Source organism: Gracilinanus agilis, chromosome 5 (assembly GCF_016433145.1).
Source record: "Gracilinanus agilis isolate LMUSP501 chromosome 5, AgileGrace, whole genome shotgun sequence".
Lineage (NCBI taxonomy): Eukaryota > Metazoa > Chordata > Mammalia > Didelphimorphia > Didelphidae > Gracilinanus > Gracilinanus agilis.
In genome coordinates, this window is record NC_058134.1 from 6678519 (window position 1) to 6692191 (window position 13673).

Sequence of the window (13673 nt, forward strand, 5' to 3'; positions counted from 1 at the left end):
TTCTCTCTTTCTCTCTTTCTCTCTTTCTTTCTTTCTTTCTTTCTTTCTTTCTTTCTTTCTTTCTTTCTTTCTTTCTTTCTTTCTTTCTTTCTTTTTTTCTTTTCTCTATTCCTCCCTTCCTCCCTCCTTTCCTTCTTTCCCTTCTCTCCCTGCCTAGCCGAAGGGTTTGTACCCTGGTAGTGGGACTTGAATACTAACCACAAAGCCAACCGTCTCTACTACACTACATTGTGTCTCAGCATGGAGAGACAGACAAAAAGAGGAGGCAACAGACAGCCTGCTGGGTGGTGGACTAGAATTAAGGCAAATGCAATGTGGATAAAACCATCTTCCTGTTGTCACAAATAGGTCTAAAATAAGTGTCACCGCCCTGCCTCTTGCCTCCTGGCAGCTGGGCCTGATGTTAGAAGACTGAATTCAAAAGTGCCTCAGATGCTCGCTAGCACCTTGCTCGCGAGCTGTGGGACCCGACCAAGCTAACCTTTGTAAAGCAGCTGGCCCGGTGCCCGGCCCGGAGCGAGTGCTTAGGACGTGCCCGAGCTCTCCTCTCCTCCTTCCTCCCCCTCCTCCTCCTCTCTATCCCCTGTGAAAATGCTGCCCTCTCTACCGCCTCCCATCCACCTCCTGGCCAAAGCCTCCCTTGTTTTATCTGAAGGTGAAAGTCCCAAAGAGAAAAAAGTTCGGAAACTCACTGTGTGAAATGGAACCAGGAGGGAAGTCGGACCTCTCGGGCCTGGAGCCCAGGCCGGAGTCCCCGTTAGTGTGTGTGCCGTCTCCCCCCCTCCCCTCCCCCCCAGGGCCTGCCCTCGCATGGGGGGAACCCGCTGGGCCTTCCTTCCCTCCCCTCAGTGTCAAGTGAAGCCACAGCCAGGTTCGGCCTTCTCTCAACGCCCTGGAAGTGGTCCTTAAACTCCCTCCGGGCCCCCCCAAACCGTGCGATGAGCGCCGGCTCGTCTCCTCCCTCCTGGGGCAGCCCGGCCGAGGGAAAGCCTGGCCGGGAGCAGCTTCGGCCGTCGGGCGGATTTTCTGCCCACAGAAGCATGGCGAGAGGAGGCGCGAGGGCAGAGCACAGACTTACCACGCCGATGGAGAAGTAGTTATTGATGATGGAGTAAGGCACTGGGTCTCCCTTTTCGTCCTTGTCGTTGGGGGTCACCTCGAACTTCCAGCGGTCCAGCATGACCTGCGAGCTGCTCTCGATGTCTCGCAGGATCTTCATCAGACTCTCCCCTTCGTAGCCTAGGACAGAGGACAGAAGCGCCTGAGCTTACAGGGAGCACAAGAGGCTGCCCTTGCCTGAGCCCAGGGGCCAGGATCACCCTTTCTTGGACCCCACCGGTCAGTGTGACTCTGACGCCTGGGCTGACCCTCGTCCAAGAGCCCTCGGGAGCCCTTGAAGAACGAAGAATAAAAGTGCGTGAAGGTGGAAGGAGATCCCAGTGCGATCAGGAAGCTCCCCCTGGGCTTTCTTCTCATCATTAAAAACCAAAAGAGGGGGCAGCTGGGTAGCTCAGTGGATGGAGAGCCAGGCCCAGAGACAGGAGGTCCTGGGTTCAAATCTGGCCTCAGACACTTCCTAGCTGTGTGACCCTGGGCAAGTCACTTAACACCCATGGCCCACCCTTACACTCTTCTGCCTTGGGGCCAATACACAGTCCTGACTCCAAGACGGAAGGTGAGGGTTTAAAGAAAAAAAAAACCAAAAAACAGAAACTCGGTGGAGCCTCCTGTGTAGCCCAAGGCCTCCGAGGGTCTGTCTCCGCCAGTGCTGGTCAAGTGGCTGAAGACTTCTTGAAAGGGGAAGGAATAAACTTCTCTATTTAAGGGAGCCGGGCCAGGGGGAGGTGGGAGGACCGTGGACGAGTCATTGCTCTTCTCTCTGCCTCAGTTTCCCCACACATAGACTGGAGGCGGTCATCATCCCGCTGCCTGCTCGCATTTTCTTTTGCTTCCTTCAGCTCTGCTGCACGCGAGGGGGAGCACAGAAGGCAAACCATGAGGACTCCGGCTCTGAGGGCCTGGCAAGGCCCAGCGATGCCCAGGCCCAAGACAGGAGGGCTTCCAGGCCACAGGAGAGGGCCGCTGTGAGCCACTTCAAGGCAGGAGGACTCGATGGGGAGGGCGGATGGGAGGCGTCCTGAGAGAGGACGCTGGGAAGGTTCCCGGCCGAGCCTCCTCCTGTGGCTGCACGAGCCCAGGGCAGGGGAATCACCAGCAATGCTTGTGGATCCCCGCTGCGGACTCTGGGCAGGGCTGCCCCGGGCTCCCCCCACGCGGGGCCCCACCTGACGGCTGGGCAGGCCTGCCAGCACCCCAAGATCCGAGGCTCGCTGCGAGATCAGGGCCTGAAGCTCAGCCCGTTCAGGGGCTTCTCAGATGGGTCAGACGCGGGGCTCTCAGGGTGTGAGGCCTGCAGGACGCTCCTCGCCTCCGGGCAGGACGAGGCACTTCCCCGTCATGGGCAGCTTTTCCGTGCAGGCCGCGGCCTGTCCTGCCAAGGGGAAGCTCCCCGCCGGGCCCTGCAGAGGCTCTGGGCGCCCCCCCCACCCCGGGACGAGGCTGATTCTGCCCCCAAAGGGGCGGCCTTTGGGTCATCGGCGCTCGCGGCTAGCGTAGGGAGGAGAAGGGGAAGAAGAAGTGGCCTCGGGGGCAGTGAGAGCAGGCAGGACCCCGGCGCGAGTGCTGGGCTGCGCACACGTGGGCCCTCCTGTGTGAGTCCATTTCACAGATGAGGAAATCGAGCCTGAGAAAGCTGATGTCAGTCACCATCTAGTGAGGGTCCCTGGAGGCATTTGCACTTGGGTCTTCCAGATTCCAAAGGGAAAAGAGCACGAAGGATCTGGCCAGTGGCTGCGGCTCCATCCTCCCGCCAAGCAGGGAAGCGCCCCCGAGACAGCGCTGTCCCAGACAGAGCCCTGCCAGGCATGCACCGCATTTGAACCCGCTCCCCACAGGCATGCGCACAGCCACGCCTCCTCTCACACACCCACCCACGCATGCACGCATGGATGCTGGCAGCTGCAGGGACTCTTGGCCGCCCTTTCCTGGCGGTGGGCGGCTCCGGACGAGCTCCGGTTCCTCTTCGGTCTTACACACCCAGACGGATCTCTCTTCCATCCCGGGATTCCCTCCTTCTGGACCCTGAACTCGCTCGGATCCTCGCCACGTCCCACAGTTCTCCCGGAGACACTCTTCCACGTGCCCCTCGCGTGGCTCCCCGCTCCCGGGAACAGCTTCTCCCCTGGCCCGGCGCGGGGCGTTCTCCATTTCTCCATGCAGCGGGGCTGCTCTCCAGGAAGAGGGCTGGGCCGTCCTCAAGCCTCGGATCGCTCAGGGTTCTGCCTCCCGCCTGGGCACCCGCGGGGGAGACGGCCACGGGGAGCTCCGGCCTCTGCTCCATCCGTGGCCGGCGTGTTCTGATGGGTCCTCCATCTCCTCCCCTAAATCTATTTCCAACTGTTGAATAACCTTCAAATCTCTTTTTCTCCCAAAAGGCAACCGAACTACAACTAAACTCGGAATCGAGTCAGGCTCCGCTCCTTACAAGTGGCCTTACAGGGAGAAGCATCTCACTATTTATTTAAGGAAAAATCATTTTCCCACAGAATCTTTTAGGCCTCAATAGGCTCCAGAGAGGCCCCGTCAGCTGGGCCTGCCACGAGCCACCGGTGCCCATTTCTCTCCCTCCTACATCCTACCTGAGCCAGTCTGAAGAGAAATCCTGCTTAGCTCGATGTGTGGGCACGGAAGGAGCCCTTGGGATGTCCGCAGAGCCCCCCCCCCCCAACCCATTCTGAATGGGAGACTTCGAACCTGTCTGTCTCGGTTAGGCAAACTTCATAATTTCAATTTTCTTGTATTTATTTGTTCATTCATTCATTCATTCACTCATTCATTCATTCACTGTATTTACCTCCGCCCCATCTCAGGCATCTGGCTAGGTCGTTACCGGTCCCAAGAGGCAGGATGGCGACTGGAGGATGCTTGCTTATATTTGCCTTCTCTGTGGAATTGGAAGGAAAACAGACAGACACACACACAAAAGTTAAGTCGGAACAGGACAGCGTCCGTCATGTTAACCCTGTACGCCCACACAGCTTCACAGGATCCACCCATAGTGACTCACAAAACCGTCTAGAAGCATTTCCAGCATATTTCACAGCACACAGTGAGCTTCTCTAGGCCGGGCGTTATTTTGTGGTTTGTTTTTTAATGTGATTTTGAATCCTTGAGGCTCAAGGTTCAATCTCACGAGTGGCACAGAGCAGGCACGTCACAAATGCTTGAATTAGCAGCGAGCACTCTATTACTTAAGACAAAAAAATCAGGTGTAGTACGTGTCCAGTATCTCTAGGAATCCTGAAAAGAACAGGATGTAGAAAGAGCCTCACAGATTTGTTTTCTGGCTACTTTGCCATCAAATTAAATTATTTTCTCCATGAACACGAGAATATCTTTTACTCTGATCTCTGGACATCCTTAGTGGCCCTCCTGCTCATACATTTTTTTTAACTGCTGTCATTAAGGAATTTAGTGATAGGAAAAGAAGAGATGGTCAAGTGTGGAGAGAGAGGGATCATAGCTATATGGTCAGCCTGCTCTGTTCCTGCCCTGGCGATATCAAGAGAACTTGAGGAAGGCCCCCTGGCTTTTGGGTGGACCATGCTTTGATGATATTTTAAAGAGGACATGGCTCAGAGTGGCCCAAGATGGATGGGCTGGGCCTGAATACTTGAGGGGAACTTCCCAGTCTGTGAGATCCTTTCTGTGAGGTACTTGGAGCAGAGAGACAAATGTGGTCATTATTATTCTGTCCACCCTATCTTCTGTGCCCCCAGCTTTGCTTCTTTTGCTGTACCAACATCTGCTGGTGGATTTCATTTTGAGAAATAGAATAAACTGAAGGAGAAATCTGGGTTCAAGATGCATGTAAATAATTAGTGTTCCCTCTTCTGGTGGTCCCATTCGTGGGGTTATTGTTGCTGAGTCAAAGGGGCTCAGTTATGAACAAGAGGAGCTCCCTTCAATGGAATGTCTTCCTATGAGATTAGCCTCCCTTTGGGACACCCAGAAGCTCGGCTCTCTGTTTGAAAAAGGCAGCTAGAGTCAGTCTCAGTCACCCAAGGGCTTGGATTCCGCAACAATTACACACCAAACTCCAGATGCTTTCAATAAAATCGTGGCACCTGAGGCATGTTCTGCAGTGGATACACTGCGCTACCTCGTAATATGGGGAGAATCCAGATGCGATGCCCTTGGCATTCCTTTTTCATCACAATATCTTAATGGTAAACTTCAAGATCTAAGATTTGGATACCTACCACAAAGAGGTGCAAAATAGGATCCTCATCATAGAACCCATATTTATGAGGGGGAGGAATGATCAGGTGTCCATTCAAAGTCAAGTCATCTAAAAGACGGCCCCCAGCATGCGGGGCAGACATCTTCTGTATCATTCTTTGGAGGGTATGGATGACTTGCAATGAGCACCACTGGCGGATACAGCATCAGATTGTTCAAAGAAACAACCAAAGAGCCAATAGAGCGGGGAGACCCAGAAGCACCAAAGGAAAGGATGGAGAAACGGATATTTGGGACTGAGGTGACATTTCACCAGTGACCACACACCTACAAAAAGCCCTGATTCTTTGAGTTTGGCTTCACGCGCCAGTCTAGCAGAACTTTTGGCTTTATTTCATTTTCTTCTTTTTTTTCTCACTTCATGGTTTTTCAGTTCCTAGTGGACTCTGAGGCCCATGTCACTGGGGGCTGCCTAACAGGTGGACAGCCCTGTTAGAGAGACAAGACACTCCTGACCATGCCGAGCCACACTCCTTCCCTTCTACAAGTAAGGGTATGTTCTCCCTACTGCCAACCCATTAGAGACTTTCTAAAATGTGGAAGAGCTTCTGGGGCCCAGCAATTTCCTTAGCCTGGCTGCCACCACTCCTCCATCTCCTTTAAACACGTTACTCCATACCTATGCAGTCCAGGATCCAGCCCACTGTTCCATCTCCACCACATGCCAGGACCCGAAAGTCAGGGACATCTCGGAAAAAATTTAACCTGAAAAATAGAAACACTTTGAAATGTAAATGTCTTTCCTCCATGCAGAGGGTTATAAAGAAATAGAGGGACTCCTTGAACTACTACTATGCTTCTAGGGGATATTGTTTAGGGAAGCTGTGTCTTTGTATTTCCCTAGATAACTGGTGACTGGGGAGTTCCAACTCAGTCACCCTTGCTGGATGATATAATTCCCTATTCTCACTAACAGTGCCCAGGCAGGACCCTTTCAGGTCCCACCTGGGGTTGGGTCGATTATTAATATTGGGCTCTATTAGCCTTGGATCACGTTGTTCATCTGACTGCGTTGCTCCCTCCCCAAGGGTCGTGATGTAATGACCACTCAGGAAGGTACTTAATGAAACTTTATCTATTGATCTTAAATAGGGAAAGGAATAATCAGGAACGAATTGGGGATAGGATACTCTGTCACACTAATAGCTATGATGAATAATCCCTCAGGACTACAGGCTGTTGTTTCAGTAAGCTAGGCTATTGTTCTTCATTCCCTCTGGTTCAGCTCGGCCACTGCCAAACCAGAGAGAGCAATCTGCTCAGTTGGTACAGATATCAATGATCTCTCTCAGCTTCAATGATCACTCTCAGCTTCCTTATTATCAGTTTGTGGTATGTCACCCTGACAGCCTTCAGGAAATATTTACCCTTTACCTCCCTCTTCTTCGCCACCTCCCTTCCTCCCTTCATCACCAGGGCCCAGATACCTAATGATGATTCAAATGCCTAAAGATCTAGGGAGATTCAGAGAGGATCGATGACTCACGGTCAGAGACACAGAGATCACTGTTCCAAGATCAAAGATCAATGGTCCAAGCTCAAAGACCAAAGACCAAAGACCCAAAGACCAAAGACCCCTCCCAGATGACGGTTAGGGGTATTTATATCCTCAGGCCAACTGCCTTTGCTCCTGTCCTCATGGCATCTGGGATCATTCCCATGTCTCCAACTGCCTTCTCTTGTCAACCAAGGTGAGACTAACAATCCTCAGAGTTTGAATATAACAAGAGCTACTACAAAAAGAAATGGGTTGGTGACGAGCCCTCTGCCACCAAAGAAGTTCAAAGGTTTTCTGACCTTTATCCTTGGCAGGTCCAGATCGGCTTGGACAACGTCTGAGGTCCAGCCTGACTCTCAGATTCTGACTAAAGCACGGACACTTTCTCACATCTACAAGCCACTGTAGGACTCATAAAGGCCCCTCCTTACCTCATGGCCCACCATGCCCTGCTCAGACCCAGAGCTCCCCCAGTGCTCTTTCCAAAGCCTAGCATGGCCACTCATGGGCAGAGAATCAGGTCTTATTATCGCTGCTCCTGTGTGCCCTAGCCAGAGGCCAGGACTGTTTGGGAAATGGGCACAGCTGACTTCTAGGGAAAGGCTGGGGGACATATACAGGGCCCTTTCAACATCTTGCCATTCAGAGAATGTGAATGTGGCTTCTCTGTTGCCCCCCAGCCCAGGCTCCCGCCACTCTTGAACCAGAACCTGATATTCTTCCCAGCATAACGCCCTGCCACTACTTCCAGGGAGATTTCACTTTGCTCTTAGCTCATAAACGTCCTCTCACATGGCTACAGGAACTTTGTTTTCAGAATGGATTTCACTGTTAGAAATGCTTTATCTAGGGAGGAGCCACGCTCCTTCCTTTGGTGCCCAGGACAGCCTCCTCACAGGGACTCCTCCTGGGCAGCCTCTCCAGAAGAAGGAAGGGACACTAAAGAGAGAATGGGGAGGATGCAGGTGAGCGTGCAGCTGCCCCTTCTGGAGACAGGGCTCTCAACGTCCGCTGAGGCGGCTCCTTTTCCAATCAAACGGGTCTGTTAAAGAGCTCTTCATTGTTTGAGGAAGAAAGTATTTCTGGAGTTCTGTAAGGCGTCACCATGTATTTGGTATATGGGGTCAGAGCTATCGAGAGATGGCCATCTCTTCTATAAACTCTCAGTGCAAACATTACCATTTCCTACCTGGGCCTGCCTACTGTGTTTCCTTTATTTTTATCAAGAGGCAATACCTGAGGAAAATCACTGAAATGGGCCAAATATGCCTCCCTGCCAAGAAGGCGCCCTTCCTGGAGAGCAGCTACATTCAATGGGGTGCCCAACTCCTCTCCTTCCTGGAGGGTTGCATTTGTCACGTCGGTGCAGCCTCCGATTATACGAGCAAGAAGAGGTCCCCTCCGGAGAGCTTGAGAGGGCAGCGACCATTTTAAAGGAAAGTTATTAGAAAACGGACACCGAAAAATTAGAAAATATTTAATAAATAGCACTGTGAAGCCCGCCCCCACCCCCATCTCTCCTGAGCTTTAAAGACAACAGTAATAAAACATTAAGTGGCAAAATGAAGTGGGACAGGAATTAAAGTTAATTTTTGAGGTTTGCAGTTAGTGGTCCTAGACACGAACTCTATTCAATCAAAAAACATTTCTGCGAACTACACCTACTCCTTTCCTTACTCTTCCTCTTTCTCCCTCTTCTCTCCTTCTCACTCCTTTTCAGTCCCTCTTAGAAATGCATATATGAATACAGCATGTGAGTGCACATATATGCATACATACATGATGTATCTGTATATTCACTTAGACATCGACATGAATGTCACGCGGTGTATATGCACATAATCTCACACAGTTTACTTTAAATTTTTTTTGACAAGGTTAATCGATTTGGGGGAGAATGTACAATCTTTTTTCTGAATAACTCATCTGCATGTTAGATCAAGTTCTATTATGCATTCACGATTTCAGTGTATTTTGAGCTACTACTACTACTAAGTCTTTACTTCAGAGTATCCTACCAATTATTTGAAATATGTATGTATAAATATATATTTCCAAAGTAAACATTCATCAAAACAATTAAAAAGTCTTGGGCTGGGGGAAACTGGGTAGCTCAGTGGATGGAGAGTCAGCCTAGAGATGGGAGGTCCTGGGTTCAAATCTGGCCTCAGACACTTCCCAGCTGTGTGATCCTGGGCAAGTCACTTGACCCCCATGGCCTACCCTCACCACTCTTCCACCAAGGAGCCAATACATGTTTAAAAAAATGTTGAAAAAAATGAAAAAAAGTCTTGGGCTTTTTTGAATATCACATAATTACAGAACTCAGATGTGTTCACTGGCCATCTAGTCCAAATGTTCCCCTCTACATGAATTAGAATTCCTATATACCACATGGTCATACAGATTTTATTTGAAGAACTTCTCAGGTAGGAATCCCTGAATGACCAAGGCAGTTTGTTCTACTTCTGGATAACTCTCTATGTTAGATAGCTCTGTGAATATGTGTGTGTAGCCTTATTGCTAACAGGGAAATACATCAAGGGTTGTATATCTTCTAGTTTCTTAATAACTTTCCGTAAAATGATAAATGAGTTAGAAAAAAGATGGTGGAATCTCCCACTGGTCACTCCATTCAAGCCCAACCATTGGCTCCTTTCAATTCTTCCGCAGCTTCATTTCATCTGGAAAAAGTTGCTAAAAGAGATATCAGTGTCTGTAAAATGTTCCTTTCAAGGATCTCCATTTTGTTTTCTCTGAAAGATTAAATAAATCTCAAGTAAAGCAGTGACCTGCCACCGTCCAGCAAGCGCAACTGGACCTTGCTGTGTGGCCTGTGTTAAAGTCTCTTTTATTTGCTCTCTCTTCCACAAGAGATACTTGAGTGAAGCTAGTTTATCACTGGGGTATTTTTATCCCAATATTTAGCAGCACGTCTGCCATATAGGAGGTGCTCTCTCCTGCCTCTCTTCCCTTGGCTTGGCTTTCCTGTCCTGCCCTCACTTGCCCTTTCTCCCTCTCTCTCTCTGCATATATATCATGCATACACATTTAAAATTAAACCAAATCATTTTAATCAAAGAGAGCACCCGGCGATGAATTGTTTATTATTTCAAGGGCCAAATTCCTCCAGTCCTGAGGAATGCATTTTAATGGATTTGAGACTAAATTGGCAAGTAGGTGCGTAGGAGCTGATCGGGCTAAAATTATTTTTCTTTTCTGAGCATTAATCTGTTACCTGAGCATGCAACTGTTTTCTGAATCATGGAAGCCTAGAAAATCAATTTGACTCTATGCATCAGCCTTTTCCCGTGTTTGTAAAGGCGCCGTTATGATCATATGACAGTTTTCTAATACCACTCCAAAGTGACTGATGCATGTGCTATGGGGATGCTGCTGGCATTCCCTCACCTTCGGCCAGTCTTGTAGCACCCAGTGCTATGTTGGGATATTGCTGAGATGCGTAAAAAAATGGAGAATAGAGTGATGTGGTCAGGAGGTGACTGAAAGGGTACAAGGGGGACAGTGGGCCTCCTCTTTTTGAATGAACCATCTTCTGTTTCTGCTAAAACTCAATAATCTGAGTCTTAGGTCCTCATCTCTCTCTCTCTCTCTCTCTCTCTCTCTCTCTCTCTCTCTCTTTCTCTCATTCTCTCTCTCTTTCTATCTCTCTCTTGCTTTCTCTCTCTCTCTCTCTCTCTCTCTCTCTCTCTCTCTCTCTTTCTCTATCTCTCTCTCTCACTTTCACTCTTTCTCTCTCTTTCTCTCTATCTTCACAAGATAGGACTCTTAACAAGCCTCGCATATGTTCTGGGTCAGAATCCCTGATTCTTTGATGTTATAAAGGAAGAGAGTAATCTGGCTACTACCACGATTAGGCTGGTTATTAGTAGTAGTAATCCGAGATATTAATCTGAGGAAGCTTTGGTTTGGTTCCCTGAAGGCTGGTGCAGGGACACCCGAGTCCTGCCACCCAGCTGGATGTTATACTAACTGCCCTTCTTTATAACAGTGCCCAGGCAGGATCTCTAAAGGTCAATGGATGGGTAACCTTTTCAGGTCCCACCTGGGGTTGATTGGTTATTGGTATTGAGCTCTATCAGCCTTAGGTAACGTTCATCTGACTGCGTTGCTCCCTCCCCAGAGTGGTGATGGAATAACTACTCGGGAAGGTACTTAATAACTTTTATCTATATTGTATACGAGGGAAAGGAATGATTAGGAAAGGGTTGGGGAATAGGTGACCCTATCACTAAATCTATGGCAATAATCCCTCAGGACTATAGGCTGCTCAGTAATGCTGGCTTATTCTTCACCTCCTCTGGCTCAGCCTGGCCACAGCCAAACCAGAGTAAGCAAACTGTTTGGATGATGCAAATATTGATGATGGTTTCTCTCAGCTTCTTAATGTTAATTGTTGTGCCAGTCCTACAGCCTTTAGGAAATGCCACCCTTTACCCCCCTCTTCTTCTCCTACCCACTTCCCAGATCCCCCCCCACCCCGGGCCCCAGGATGCCTAAATATCTAGGGGATTCAGAGAGAATCAGAGGATCCATGGGTCAATCAATGTTCAAGATCAAATGTCCAAGCAAGAGTTTAGGCAAGACTCAGCCAAAGCTCAGTCAAAGTCCCAAAAGACAAGGGGTCCCAGGGGTCCCTGTCAGGGGGCTGCCAGGGTATTTATATCCTTTCTGCCCAACTGCCTTTCTTTCTGTCCTCACGGCCTCCAGGAACATTCTACTCTTCCAACTGTCTTCACCTGTCAATCAAGGTGAGACTCTCAGCCCCCAGAGTCTGATTATGACACTGATGAACAGGTTTTTATTGTTGCAAAATGAAGCAATGTATGCTTGCGATTGTCTAGCAGAAGACATTTCTTAACACAAGGAGTCTAATGAAGTGCAGGAGCAAAGGAACACAGATTTAGAGCTGGAGTGGGAAGTACAGGTCTTCCTTGAAGTTCCAAAGTGAGGCAACGGGAGCCCAGACAACAGCCTAAGCCTCAGGTCCCAGAGATAGTGACTGAGTCAAGATTCAAATGCAGAACCTGTTTAACCACGTTCTGCATGCTTTCCATCTCTTCCTTATCATTATTCTCTGTATCTCCCAGTTCCCGTTCCTCTGACGGGGATAAACTCTGAGAGACACAAAACCCGGGAGCCTTTTTACAGCAATGTCTGGGACTTTTTAAGGATGCTTTGCCTGGAATTTTGCTTCATGTGACGTCTATAGCGTTGGTTCAGTCATTTAAAAATGCTTAATTATGTAAAGCAATCCACCCCAGGAAATATTAGGTAGCCTCAACTATGGCAGCGGAATAGGAAAGATCTGATTCAATCATACTTTTCTTCTGTGCCTTCTCTGTTAACAGAAATCTGCTGTACCTCAAGTTGAGATTTAGTCATGGGCTCATGTGAAAGAAGTGGCATGCTGGCACTCTCCCCAATTAATGCTTCCCCAAGTGATGTTTAGATAACTAGGTGCTAATCTGCTTTGTGTCAGTGGGTCAGTTCTTGTCACTGCTCCTAAATTCCTATAAGTATAAATGGGGAGGGGGATATTACAATGGATGTTCTCCAAGGTACTTTCCAACATTCGGATGAGGAATGGTATGAGAGCACCAATGATGATATGGGATTCATGAATCATTAAGGGGAACAGGTGGCATCACCCCAAGATATAACCTTACAGAGAAAATGAGGAAAATAACTCTTCCAAGTCCCCAAACTGGGAATAATGGGGGAAAATGCTGAATGAGATTCTGATTTTTACTGACCAGCACTGAAAGAGAACTAGAATTAGATAGTATTCATTCCATATTTAATTTTTAAAGTAAATAAAATCTCCCTTATAGAGGTAGAAACTCAGGAAAAGATGAAACAAAATGACTCAGGGTAAAGAGCAAAGAAATGAAAAGAAAAAAAAAAAGGGAAGAGATCAGACAAAAGGATCTTTCACCTCTAAAACCTCTCCCTTCTAAATTTCCTTATAACTGTGAAGGGCTCCACCATCTTCCCAGTTCCTTAGGCTCACAACCTAGAAGTCATCCTAGATTCCTCACTCTCATTTCCCAGATCCAATATGGTGCCACAGCCTGTGGATTCCAACTTGGCAGCATGTCTTGTCCATTTCATCTCTGCAATGTCTCTTGAATGGCCTTCTGTCACCTGACCTGCCTCCATCTTGGTTCATGCCTTCATCACCTTCTGCCAGGACTACTGCAAGAGCTGCTGCTGAGTCTTTCTATCTCAAGTGTCTCCCAACTCCAGGCCATCCTCCATTCAGCCACTAAAGAGGTTTTCCAAAAATGGAGATCTGATGATGCCATTCTGCTAATCAATAAACTTCTGTAGCTCCCTATCACCCCCAGGAGCAAATACGAAATGCTCTGCTTGACATTCAAAGTCCTTCCTTTCCAGCCTCCTGGCACGTTACACCCCAACACACACTCTTCAATCCAATGACTTGGGCCTCTTGGCTCCTCCAAAAACGAGATGCCCCCCCTTTCAGCTTTGGGCATTCTATGGGGCTATCCCCCTTGTTCTTCTTCCTCCACTCTACTAACTTCCCTGGCTTCCTTTAAGACCCAACTAAAACCCCACCACCTATTGGAAACCTTCCTACAGCTCTCCTAGTTTCAGTCTTACTTCTTTCAGTTAGTTCCTATCCTTTATATTAACTTGTTTGTATATAACTGGTTTTTGTCTCCCCCATTAGATTGGAAGCTCCTTGAGGGCAGGGACTCTTCCTTCCTTCCTTCCTTCCTTCCTTCCTTCCTTCCTTCTTTCCTTCCTTCCTTCCTTCTTTCCTTCC

General features: G+C 48.7%; 1 protein-coding gene across 1 annotated transcript in view; it reads right to left on the bottom strand.

Moving 5' to 3' along the window:
• Nucleotides 1-13673, bottom strand: part of DGKB (diacylglycerol kinase beta) — a 490262-nt gene that overhangs the window by 230057 nt on the left and 246532 nt on the right. The window contains exons 16-18 of the mRNA XM_044678847.1: nt 5981-6066; nt 3914-4003; nt 1079-1239 (exon numbers count right to left, since the gene is read on the bottom strand). Coding sequence (XP_044534782.1) covers nt 1079-1239; nt 3914-4003; nt 5981-6066 — 337 coding nt within the window. The remainder of the gene's footprint in view (nt 1-1078; nt 1240-3913; nt 4004-5980; nt 6067-13673) is intronic.